The sequence below is a fragment of the Rhincodon typus genome, chromosome 2 (genome assembly GCF_021869965.1).
Source record: "Rhincodon typus isolate 14 chromosome 2, sRhiTyp1.1, whole genome shotgun sequence".
In the NCBI taxonomy this organism is placed as follows: domain Eukaryota; kingdom Metazoa; phylum Chordata; class Chondrichthyes; order Orectolobiformes; family Rhincodontidae; genus Rhincodon; species Rhincodon typus.
In genome coordinates this window covers 50,852,952-50,866,798 of record NC_063333.1, presented here as the reverse complement: position 1 = coordinate 50,866,798, position 13,847 = coordinate 50,852,952, and the positions used below count along the sequence as shown (strand labels likewise).

Below are 13,847 nucleotides of genomic sequence, written 5' to 3'. Positions count from 1 at the left end.
ACCCAGAAAACGTTCTGGGAACCTGGGTTCGATTCTCGCCACAGCAGATGGTGGAATTTAATTCAGCAAAATATCTTGAATTAAGAATCTAATGATGACCATGAATCCATTGTCGATTGCCAGAAAAACCCATCCAGTTCACTAATGTCTTTTTAGGGAAGGAAACTGCCATCCTTACCTGGTCTGGCCTACTTGTGACTCCAGACCCATAACAATGTGTTTGACTCTTAACTGCCCTCTGGGCAATTAGGGATGGACAATAAATGCTGCCTAGCTAGCGATGCCCTCATCCAGTTAATGAATTTTAAAAAAAGATAAGCACCTTGCTCAAATCAAACAAACTACCCAACAAGATACAACTTCCCAAGTGTTGCAAAAAGAAGTGTGAACAGATGCCTTCCAAAGAATCAAGGCCACATCTGTTGCTTCACGAGCATTTTGAGCAGACAGATTAATTGAAAGGCCAGGATGGCATTTATAAATATAGAGTCATTATCTCTAAGGAGTTAGGAGGAGAGTTGCTAAAGTGTATCTCTGCCAGAAATTGAGTCAAATCTGAGGAAAGAAGAGATATGCTCTACAGGCCAAGCATGAGAAAGAAAATGGAGGACCCCATCAGCCAGTGCAGTGTGTGCAATTTAAACAGAGAATCACTGATGAAATGACATCCCAGGCAGACCACTGATGAATCTGGGAATAGACCCCTCCACTCGCGCAGGAGCTATTTATCTTGTTACTATAGGCTATTATTCTGGCCATTGGGAGGTGAACCAGCTGACTTCAACAACTGCCACTAAGATTTTGCCTAACTGCACACTTCAGATTTATGGTATTCCTAAGATTCTATTGAATATTATTGGCCTTCAGTTCATGCTTGAAGAATTCAGCAGCTTCAAAAGGATTGGAAAATTCAATACCATACATTGTCTCCACACTATCCCCAGTCAAGTGGAAAAACTAGGCAGCAGTGAGCTTAAAAGAAAACAAAGGTTATTCAGCACAGATGTATACCAGACAATCCTTGAATGGAGAAACACATCTACTGAAGGCATGGAGAGTAATCCAGTCCAAAGACTGATGTCATACTGCATCCAAATTACTCTTTCAATAGCAAGAAAGCTAATCAAGCCATAAGTAACAGGCATATGTAACAAAAGTCTGATAGCCAGATTTGTTTTTGACAAGACTGCCAAGCCGTTATCCGAGTTGAGCATTGAAGAGCTAGTCAGGGTACAAGCCTTTAATATTTTCAATAAAGTCAGCCCAAGTGGCAACTTAAGACCTACATAGAATAGTTGTCACTTCGATTACAGGTGGTGGAAATGAAAGGATGCATACAAAGCTGAACAAACTGTTCTTCAACCGCATGTGGCTGATCAGGCAGATGTGAACTCCCCAACTGCACAGATTGTGGATTGACCATCAGACCCAGAGGGCCACAGCAACTCAACAACAGAAACAGAACAACAACAGGTACCACATCAACAACAAATGACCAAGGAGTAACATTCCCTGGGATAGCAATGTCAACCAGATGAACAGCCAAAAACAACTTGTAAGTATAATATTAAGAGACCAGATGATTTTAACCCATGTACAATGCATATGCAGGAATTGATGAAAATAATGAATCGCTAACATATGAGAACAGTTATGTGTACATTAGGTAACTTGAGTAACTCAATGTACAGGATAATACGTGTAAATTGCTTTTTTTTTAAATGGAAGGGGGGATACTTAGGAGAGAACTGCAATTTGTATCAATGTGCCATTTGGTTTGCTGCAGTCATGTGTTCTTCATGATAGAGGTCACGTATGAGGTAGCAGTCTTAAAAGCACTTCAGTAAAGATGCAAAAAGGTCCAGACTGCTACCTTGTGAACAAAGAGCATTGTTTGTATGTAATTATAAATATCATTGCATCAAGTAGTATGTGTGAGGACTAACATCAATACTCTGTAAACATAGAGTGCTGTCTGTAAAATTGATTTGAAAACTGGAAGCCATTGGTGGCATAATTCTAGGCTTCCAATATACACACAACTGAGGGATCAAATTCACTCACTGAGGAGCCGTTGTTATTGTAAATCTTTTAAATCTTTTATTTAACTATCCACTTACCCTTCTCAATTTCCTTTTCTATCCTTTCTATCTTTTCTTCCTCAAGTGAAAGTGGTTACAAATGTTGAAAATCCTCCAGCACTTTACATCCATGTCCTATATCTGTCCCAACCCCGTCTTCAGATTCACATCCACAAACAAGCTCTTTCCAACAGCCTTTGGTACAGCCTGCGGTACAGCCTGCCCTCCTCTTCTCCATTCCTCAAAATTTCCCCAAGCTTTTGAGAATTTACCATCTAATTATGATCTTGATGCACGTCTTACTTTCTCGGTGAAATAAAAATTGCAGCAGACAGGTTTGAATTGCTCTCATTAGGACAGTATTATTAAATGTTACAGATTTGGAATTTTTTCCCCTTCGCAGTATATATTGCAACTCTATGGGACATACGTACTTCTGGCTAATGTTCCCTGTAAACTGCAAACAATTGGGAATGTGTTTCATGGGGAATAAACAAGTCCACAGCCAGGTGCCATTTAACTGCACACATGTGACTATGTGTCAACCTTTATGAGGCTGTATTGTGCATCAAGCTGGCTAGACACAGCAAATACAGCTTGTGGTGTGTGTGTACAAAGGGTATTAATGTACTAGCTGTATTGTGCTACTTTAAAGATATTTTGCCAGAAGTCCTGCATTATTAAACAGCACAATTTTGAGCAAAACATGAAATAAAGCTGCGTTTTCTCTAAAATTGGTTTTCACAGAAATGAATAGAGTTATTATGTTTGTACTATCTTATCAAATCTTTAATTTAGGTGAATGAAATATGTAGTGCTGTACATTTCATACTTTTTGACAAGTTCATAACAATATCTGGTGAGAGTAGCCTTGTGTAATTTAAAATGTTAGCATCTGTTAATATCTAATACAAGAATACAATACAAGAATATAAATTGACTCTTGGTGTTATGATCTAAAATTTGTTTTCAGTGTGTCTGGTCTTGAGTGACAGTCTAGACTAGAATCTTCAGATAAGATTTGAGCTGCAGCTTAAATGTTTGTCTGCTTTCTAATGTATTTACTGGTCCTGTTCAGTTGGTACGATTGCACACACTTAACTACTTCACAAGAAGCTTCTTGTCAGCATCTCCCAAAGTTTGATGCAACAAAATATGAAAAACTGCACTTACTAACAGTATTGTAATGTGTTAAAGGGAAGTTTGTGAAATAGTTGGTAGGTCTGAGAATGGAAAAGTCATTTGGTTTGGATGGGATGCATCCTGGATTATTGAGGAAAGTTAAAGGTGGTAACTACAGAAGGTTCTGACATCAATCTTAGCGGGATTGTTACACTAGACTGGAGCACTGCTGTTACACTCTGCTTCAAAAAAAGAGAGGGATAATCCTTGGCAACTACAGTAAGGCAGCTTTTAGAAGAAACTTTTAGAGAAAATAGTGTGGAACACATTAATTATCACTTGAAACTAATAAATGAAAATTTCCATAAATTTGTTAAAGGCAAATCATGTTTGACTAACTTGATCTTGAACTAATGTGCTTTGAAATAACAGACAAGGTTGAGAGAGGTAGTGTGTTTGGTGACGTTGGATAGAGTTTCAGGAGAACTTTGATAAAATACCACATTGCAGACTTGTACGTAAAATTGAAGATCATGTGATTAAAGAGACAGGATGAATACAAAATTGGCTATGTATCAGAAAGTAGAGAGCAGTAGTGAATTTTTGTTTTTGGAATACAGGAAGTATTTAGTAGTGTTTCATTGAAGGATTCTGGGTCAGAATTCCATTCTAATATTTCCATTTATTTCCTAAATAGGTTTATAGGCAAAATTTGTCTTATAGTTGAATTCTATCATGCTGATGCCAATCAGATGTGCCAGTTTCTATTATATATTGCAAAATTCACATCTTTTATATTGGACTATGAACTGAAAATCGGGGAAAAGAGTCAACATTGCTTTAAAAAAGGAATAGAAAAGTGTACAAAGAGTTTTGTTTGTAACATAGAAGAAAATGTCAAGTGAACCCAAGTGATGTATCCGAAACAATGGGCTGAATCTTGAAACTTTTTGACGAAGTGCAACTTGCGTTGAGTTTTTTGGAGGGTTTTTTGCCGCAGGACTTAGCAAGTTTTCTCATTGTATCTTACCACAGCTGCACTAAATACCCACCCCAGCCCTATAGCATCCATCATGTCTGATTCCAGCTCCATCTTACAATACGCCATTCTCGGAACAATTTGCTACTCAGTAGATAGCTGCCAAAAGGCTGACACTCTTTGCTTCTGAACCATTTATAAAAGATTACTGTGCACCTAGACAAACACTGCACAGTGTGGGTATAGGGAATAATGATAGCACACAAACCAACAGCCACATTTCGCCAGTTACTGTCAAAGATGAAAGACCCTGTACCCACAATGAGCAGGACAAATGTGATATACAAAATACCATGCAGCAGCTGCGAGAAATACTGCATGGCACAGATGGGCAGGAAACTCGACACCAGGATACATGAACACCAACTCGCAGCAAAACAGCACGACCAACTCTCCCTCGTTTCAATACACTCCGACATAGAAGGACGTCACTTTAACTGACAAAGTTACAGGACCAGCACAAGCAAGACAAAGACAATCACGAGAATTTCTGGAGACCTGGTTTTCAACCATTGGTGCAATAAACAAATATGTTGAAATAGACCCCATCGACAAACTACAATGGTGCAAAACCAGAAACAGGACTGCCCACCGTGACAGAACAGACCATATAAATTCAGAGTGGGACAGAACAACAGCGCTTCACCAGAGGTTAGACAGCATTGTAGATATCACCAGAAGGGAGACAAAAAACAGTCAGCTCGGCGAACCAACCAACAACTCCAAAGTAATAATCCCCAATAATTGTCAACTGACTGCTACAGAATTAGTCTCACCACTCTGTACATCAGAAACATACAAGATGGAGCAAGTTGCTCCCAGTGCTGAGATCACCTTGATGGACTTCTCCACAGATTCTGCCACAGATCTCACCATTGCCCACATCACTCAGACCCCTATAAGATTCCACCCGACGCTACAGACACAGAGTACAGACACTGTGGTACTGTCAGTGTGCATGTTCAGGAGAGCTCAGTGTAGTAATAGCTTTCCGATTGGTCCAGCTGTAGTTTAATAGAGGCCACGTGAATGAAATGCAAACAGGAAACCTGCAGGAGCTGTCTGCAGCAACATATCTCTGTCCCCTTTCCCTGAAGAATGCTCTCTCGCACCCTCTGTCAGAGACACTGCAAGAAAGAATTCTAAAGCTTAAAGGAAGAGGGAAGCCCCAGGGTCCAGCTGATCAATTAGTGATCATTGATCTGTCCATCACTTTGCAGACAACATTGTGTCATCATTGATAAGAATCAAGACGATTATGAGACAATCCATTCTGTTTTTGTGGTTCGGACAGGTGTCACAACTCCATCTCCCCTGACTATACATTTTCTCCATCTATATTTTTACCAAACTGTCTTTTAGTTATTCTTGAGTCAGTGTGTATTTGATGTAAAAGAGGTGTAGATTATGTTTAATTGTAGTCGTTCAGTAATTAATAATTCAGCATCTTTGTCATTTTGTTGAAGTATGTGTTTAGAATAGAGTTACTTCTGTTCATGACAAAACATATTTCTTTTGAATTCGAATTGCAGTCAGGCAGCCAGGTAAGTTAATTTTTGTGGTTAATTATATTCATGCACTTATCACAGCTTGTGAATTAATGAGGCTCAATTATCAGTGCACTCCTTTGAATTGGATTGTGACACACAGTTGTAAGAGTGCAGTTCCTGTCTAATCCTGTGTAGGTGAAAGCGTTCCTGAAATTCCAGAATTTCCATAGGTGACTTTGGTGACAGATCCTCAAAGGTCATCTACCTGCCTTGGTTCAGTATCTGTCAACAAAGATTTGTGGTAGTTTTGTTATATTCAGTGGAATATAAGCCTATAAGGTCTTCAGGAGTTCACAAGCCTTTATATGAAGCGGCATTTCCTGGGACCTTTGTTTGAAGTTCTAACATTAAGCTTATGCCTATTTGTTTTGGTGTCTCACTAGAGGAAATACGTTATCTTTACACACCTTATCAAATCCTTCTAATAATCTTACAAACCTAAGTTAGATAATCTTTAATCTCCAGTACTCAAGAATGTGTGCCTAATGTATGCAAATTATCATGACAGTTTAACATTTTAATATCAGTAGCGTTCTGGTAAAATTATGTTCAGTGCCCATCAAGGCCAATATAACCCCCGAAGTGCATTTCCCATGGCTAAATATTGTATGCCAGATGTGGTCTGTGAGAGCTTCGTATGACTGTAACATAACTTGCACCTCTTTGAATTCTGGTCTCTATGGAATAAAGCCTAAAATCCAGCAGCATTTCAATTTGTTTTATACTTTACTGCTGATACTTGGTGATATCCAGACCTCTAAATTATTCTGCTCATCTAGAATTCCTAGCATCTGACCATTTGGAACAACTTTTAAATTCCAAAGTGGCTGGCCTCTTATTTCTCAGAAATGGTTTGCTCAGTTGGATGGACAGCTGGCATGTGATACAGAGTGACACAGCAGTGTGGGTTCATTTCCCACACAGGCTGAGATTACGACGTAGGACTCTCCTTCTCAACCTCTCTCCTCACCTGAGGTGTGGTGGTTGACCCTTAAGTCAAACCATCACCAGTCATCTCTCTCGAATAAGAGAGTATCCCTGTGGACCAGTAGTATGGATTTAGCAAAACCTCCCTACTTTTACACTCCATTCCCTTTGAAGCCAACTTCCATTTGCCTTCTCTGTTACCCTCAGAACTTGGATGCTAGTTTTTTGTGATTCATGGACAAGGATTCTCAAATCCTTCTCTTCCATAGCTTTATGCATTCAAATAATATTCAGCTCCTCCACTTTTCCTGGCAAAGTGCGCAACTTCATATTTCCCACTATATTCTATCTGCTAACTTTTTGCCCACTCACTTAACTTATCTGTATCCCTCTGCAGAGTTTTGTGGCATCCTCATCACTTGCCTTTCCACCTATTACTGTGTCATCTACAAACTTGCATTTAGTACATTCACTTTCCTCATCTAAGTCTTTAATATATGTTGTAAATAGGTATGGCCCAGCATTTATCCTTGTGGCACACCACTAGTTACAGATTGCCGTCCTGAAATGCCTCTCTTACCCCAACTCTCTATCTTTCATTAGTTAACCTTGTCCATGCTAACATACTACCTCCAAAACTATGGGCTTTTATCTTATAATCAGATCGGCCATGATTTCATTGAATGGCAGAGCAGATTTGATGTGCTAAACGGCTGATTTCTGTTCCTACGTTTTATGGATTTATGGTCACCATACATTCAGAACCAAGAATACTTGATTGCTTAAGAAAGATTTAAAATCCTACAAGATGTTTGATGCAAAATTTATACAGGAACATTTTCTAAGGTTCTTGAATAGATTTGTAGCTTGAGTTGCGGATGCTGTGGTTGGTTCATTCGCCGAGCTGGTTCGTTAGTTCGCAGACGTTTCATTACACTGCTGGGTAACATCATCAGTGCATCTCTGATTAAGCGTTGTTGTGTTTTCCCACCTGGAATTTAAACTTTGGGGTCTGTTGGAATTGGTTACCTCATTTCCAGTTTTTCTTCGCAGTGGTGTATATATAGGGTCTAATTCTATGTGTTTGTTGATGGCCTTCTTGGTGGAGAACCAGGCCTCTAGAAATTCCCGTCCTTGTCTCTGTTTGGCCTGTCCTAGGATCCTGATGTCGTCCCAATCGAACTGGTGGTTCTCCTTATCCGTGTGAATGGAGACGAGTGAGTATTGGTTGTGTCTTTTCGTTGCTAGTCGGTGTTCATGTATTCTTGTGGCCAGTTTCCTTCCTGTCTGTCCAATGTAATGTTTGTTGCAGTCTTTGCATGGGATCGTGTATATCATGTTGGTTCTGTCCATAGTGGGTAGGGGGTCTTTGGTTCGAGTTAGCAGTTGGCGTAGGGTTGACATAGGCTTGCGTGCCACTCTGATGCCCAATGGTCGTAGAAGTCTTATGGTCAATTTGGATATGTTCTTGATGTAAGATAACGTGACGAGTGGTGTCAGGGCATGCTGTATCTTCCTGTCGTTGTTTGTGTGATAGGCATCGTCAGACCCAGTTGTTCGGGTATCCATTGTCCTTAAATACTTGGTAGAGGTATTCTTCTTCATTTTGGCATAGTTCCGGGTTGCTGCAGTGTGTTGTCGCTCATTTAAATAGTGTTTTCATGCAACATTGTTTGTGGGTGTTGGGGTGGTTGCTGTTGAAATTCAGGACCTGATCCATGTGTGTGGCCTTTCTGTATACTTTTGTCAGAAATTCCCCATTGGCCCTGCATTCTACCATGATGTCCAGGATTGGGAGCTGTTCGTTCTTTTCTTCCTCCCTGGTGAATTTGATGCCGGTGAGAGTGTTGTTTATACGTTGGTGTGTCTCCTCTAGTTTAGACTGTTTGATGATGACAAAAGTGTCGTCCACGTATCAGATCCATAGTTTAGGTTGGATCTGCGGAAGGGTCATGCTTTCAAGTCTCTGCATCACCACTTCAGGAGATAGGTGACCCCATGGGTGCCCCGTTGATTTGTGCATAGATTTGTCCATTAAAGGTCAAGTGGGTCGTGAGGCATAGGTCCAGTAACTTCAGCATGTTGCCTATGGAGATGGTGTCACTCAGGTCTCATTCTTTTATTGGTGATGCTTGTGTTTCTCTTGCCAGTGGTATGTCAACCGATGTGAATAGATCTAAGACATAAGAATAGATGAGGAAGAGACCACGGTGTCCTTTGACGTTACCACCCTATTCACATCGATAATTGGTACTCACTCGTCTCCATTCACAGGATAAGGAGAACAACCAAGACAACATCAAGATCCTAGGACAGGCCAAACAGAGACAAGTACGGGAATTTCTAGAGGCTTGGCTCTCCACCAAGAAGGCCATCAATAAACATGTAGAATTAGACCCTATGTGTACACCACTGTGAAGAAAATTTGGAAATGAGGTAACCAATTCCAATGGACCTCAGAGTTTAAATACCAGGCAGGAAAACACAATAGTGCTTCATTGGAGGCTGCACTGATGAGGTTACCCAGCAGGATAATGAAACATCTGTGAACTAATGAACCAGCTCAGCGAGCGAACCAACCACAGGATCACAACTGGCAGAATTGTGGCTGTAAACTCTTGCAAAGAGAAAAACAGGAGACTTTGTTGGCGATTTAAAATTGTGTTCGGCCTAACACATGAACACAGTGGAATTCTGAAATAATATTGCATAAATATATTGCAACATGACTTTTGGTGTTCAATTGTATAGTTGCACATGAAACCCTGAGATGCATGCACTAAGATTCTGAATTATATTTGGAGTGTTGCTATTCATTTCACTCGTATGAGTATTGTGATACTAATGGAGTATTATGTTTTCTAGACTTGTCTTCGGCATCCGGACTGTGAATCAGCGAGAATAAACAAGGGAGGTGTTTTCCATCGCATGAGGTTGGCTTTAGATCAGGTGATAGAGATTGTCACAGACTCGAGACAGAATGGTGAAAATGAGATCCATCCCACCAGTATCTATGCTGACATCAAAGAATTTAAAGTAAGAAAGGAAGAATAAGTTAAATAGAAATGAAATGTTCCAGGTCTGGTATTTTATGTGTACATACCAAAGCACTAAAACTTATATTTCTGATGCTGATCTTAGCAGTTAAAAACTTATAGCATTTTATTGCATTTTTCTCTAGTTTTTTTACCAGGTGTGAATATGATAATGTTAAATGGCAGATAGTTTAATGGCATATGAACACATTAAGCATTAACTTTATTTAATATATTTTGTCAAAATGGATTTAAATTAATAAAATGTGAAATGTGCTGCAGTTTTATTTTCAATACTGCTCGGCTGTCAGATCTGTTAGGGTTTAGCTAATACTTAACATATTATAAATAGCTTTAGTGTGTGGTTTGCTTTGCAGTAAAATCTGCAAACAGTGATTCATGACAACATGTGGGTACCTCTGAGAAAGGCTTAGCTTATTGCTGCTGGGATCCTTTATCATGGGGAGATGGTAAAGTAGTGCATATTGATCAGAAATGCAACCTAGAGCTTTCTCATCAGTGCTGCACTCAAGTTCTAATTTGAGGTTACTTTTCAAGCAGATGATACAACAGTTGGTGAATTTGCAGCAGTTTAAAATATTGAATCTCCAAGGATAGGAATAATTGCGCTAGATGTCACAAAAAACAAAATTGGCACTTCTAGACTCTTGCTACTTGTACAAAATGTGTTGTTTTGAATGTGACATGCACCTAGTATTCCTACAGGGGGTATTTGACTTGATTGATTGATTGATTTTTATTGTCATGTGTACCAAAATACAGTGAAAAGCTTTGTTTACAAGCAGTACAGGCAGATCACAGCAAGCAAAGAACGTACAGATCAAAAAGACTTAGAGGCATACAGGTTACATTGCAGTTGACATTATTTGAGGCTAGAGTCCATTCAACAGTCTGATAATGGCTGGAAAGAAGCTGTTCCTGAACCTGCTTGTGCATGTGCTCAGGCTTCTGTATCTTCTGCCTCACGGAAAAGGTTGTAGAAATCATTACTGGGGTGTGATGGGTCTTTGACAATGTTGGCAGCCTTTCTGAGGCAGGGAGCCGTGTAAATGGAGTCTGTGGATGGAAGGTTGGCTTCCGTGATGGTCTGGGCTGTGCACACCACCTTCTGTAGTTTATTACAGTCCCGGGCAGAGCAGTTGCCATAACAGGCTGTTATGCACCCGGTCAATATGCTTTCGATGGTGCATCTCTAGAAGTTGGTGAGGGTACTTATGAGCATGTCAAATTTCCTGAGCCACCTGAGGAAGAAGAGGCATTGTTCTGCCTTCTTGACTGTCACATCTATGTGGGAAGTTCAGGATAGGTCATTGGTTGTCATCAGTCTGAGGAACTTGATGCTGTTCACTCTGTCAACCTCAGTTCTGTTGATGTAGATGGGGGCATGTCCTCCTTCTTTCTTTCTGAAGTCAATGATCAGTTCGTTAGCTTTGCCAACGTTAAGAGACAGATTGTTTTCCTTGCACCATGTCACCAAGCCCACTATCTCCCTTCTGTATTTTGACTCATTGTTGTTAGATATCCGTCTCACTACGTTGGTGTTGTCAGCGAACTTGTAGACGGTGTTAATTTAGAATTTGGTAGCGCAGTCATAGGTGTACGTATGATTTGGACTGCAGAGCGGTGAACAGGAACAGTAGATAAAACATGTACAAATCAACGTGAAGATCAGCAACAATAAATTCATTTGTATCAGATTGTATTGTCTGTAAATAGACTGTGAAAGTGGTAACTGTATGGTAGAGTAATGATTATTTTATCAGAGTGGTCATTCCCACATGGTGGAGGGTGATATGGGTGAGAATTTAAATTCAGTTTAAAACCATGTGAAAATGTGTGGACAACAAGTGATGTCTGAAACGGAATGAATTTTAACAAGGTTAAAATAGATCTTTATCTGGAAGGACAAATTGGGATAGAAAAGCTTTGTTCAAAAAAGTATGTGGAAAAAAGATTAAACCAACTTTATTCCATTATAAGAGAACTGAATATGTAACTAAGGCTTTGTATTTGGGGAGATTAAACTGATTTTTAAAAATATTTAAAAGTATATTGCACTTCCAAGGCAAAGAATCAAATAGAAAGGTAGCACAGATATAACATAGATAAGAATAGGACCATGCCGTTTAGTTCAAGTATCCTTTCACCATTGAGTTAGATAATGGCTGATGTGTACCTCTGCAGCTACATGCACTCACTTTTGTAGCAAATTCTTTGATACTGTTACGCAACACACATCTGACCATCACAACCTTGCAAATTTCAATTCTTCCAGCAGCCACAGCCTTTTGGGACAGAAAATCCTATACTTCTACTACCTTTGTGAGCAATTGATTTTTGGCTTTTTGTCTGAACTGGACGATCACTAATCTTAAGATTATTCTTCCATCATAAAGTAAAGAGAAGGTAGATTATGAAGCAGTTTGAAAAAAGTTAGCAAACAAAACATATGAAGGATAAGTTGGGGGAAGGCTTTCACAGAAACACAAACCAGTAAGGAGACTGAACCCTCTAGAATGGATAGAACAGTGGAATGTGAGGAAATGATAGAGATAAAATGAGTTAAATAAGTACCTTATCTCAGTTTTCACAGGGGGGCGGATTTGGGATAGTGAAAGCCGCAGAAATAAGAATAAAATTGCTAATGAAGATTATTGTTAAAATAATACAATTATTTAGTACAATTAAATTATTTTGCACTTCCATGCCAAAGAATTAAATAGTAAGGTGGCACAGATATGACATGGAAAACATAGACAAGAACAGGAACATGCCATTCGGTTTATTTATTCTTCCTCCACCATTTAGTTAGCTAATGTACAATTATTATTAACATTGTACTAAAGAAGTGACCCAACTTAAGATGGGGAAGTTGTTGGGATCTGAGAGTTATAGAGGCTAGATTAGTGAAAGGGAGGTGGAGAGATGTTTGAAATATTAAGATGTTGATGACTATGGGTATGAAAGAGGAGCTCAGGCATGGGGCAGCTCAGCCATAGTCTTATTGAATGTTGGGGCAGTTGGAGGGGCTGAATGGCTGAGTCATAGAGTCATACAGCATAGAAACAGACCCTTCAGCCCAACCAGTCCATGCTGACCATAATCCCAAACTAAACTAGTCCCACTTGCCTGCACTTGGCCTATATCCCTCCAAACCTTTCCAATTCATGTACTTATCTAAATGTCATGTCTTTTTAAATCTGTCTCCTCTCACCTTAAAAATATGCCCTCCAGTCTTCAAATCCCCCAACCTAGGGAAAAGACATCTGCCATTTACCATATCTATACCCCTCATTATTTTACAAATCTCTACAAGGTCACCTCTCACCGTCCTACGCTTCAATGAAAAAATGTCCTGCTACTATTTCTTTTGTTTGTATGATAATCAATTTTACATAAAAACTGAAAATTCTGATAATACTGAGCAATTCAGGCAGTACCCATGAAGAGAGAAAAGGAGCTAATGTTTCAGATGGGCAATCTGTTTGCTTAGATGATGACAGGGCTGCAGGAAGGATAAGTCAAATGACCATGGCACCATGGTCCAGGACGCCATTCAAGAGAGGGGAGCAAAAAGGCAGATTGTAGTTGTAGGGGATTCCATCATCAGGGGGATAGACAGTATCCTTTGCGAGCAGGATAGAGAATCCTGCATGGTATGTTGCCTGCCCGGTGTCAGGGTGCGAGACATCTCTGACCGGCTTGAGAGGATACGAGAGAGGGAGGGGGAGGATCCAGTTGTTGTGGTCCACGTAGGTACCAACAACGTAGGCAGGACTAGGAAAAAAGACCTGTTTCGGGATTATGAAAAGCTAGGAACAAAATTACAAAACAGGTCTTCAAGGGTCATAATCTCTGGATTGCTGCCCGAGCCATGTGCAAATTGGCACAGGGAGGCGAGGATCAGGGAAGTAAACACGTGGCTAAAAGAGTGGTGTGGGAAAGAGGGTTTCCTTTTCATGGGGCACTGGCATCAGTTCTGGGACAGGAGGGATCTATACCGCTGGGATGGACTCCACCTGAACAGGGCCAGGTCCAGTGTTCTAGCAAAAAGGGTAAATAGGGTTGTTAA

General features: G+C 40.0%; 1 protein-coding gene across 4 annotated transcripts in view; it reads left to right on the top strand.

Annotated features, from left to right (window-relative positions):
• Positions 1-13,847, top strand: part of ctnnal1 (catenin (cadherin-associated protein), alpha-like 1) — a 298,283-nt gene that overhangs the window by 238,749 nt on the left and 45,687 nt on the right. For all 4 annotated transcript variants that reach the window (XM_048617645.1, XM_048617642.1, XM_048617652.1 and 1 more), the window contains one exon: positions 9,585-9,755. In XM_048617645.1, coding sequence (XP_048473602.1) covers positions 9,585-9,755 — 171 coding nt within the window. The remainder of the gene's footprint in view (positions 1-9,584; positions 9,756-13,847) is intronic.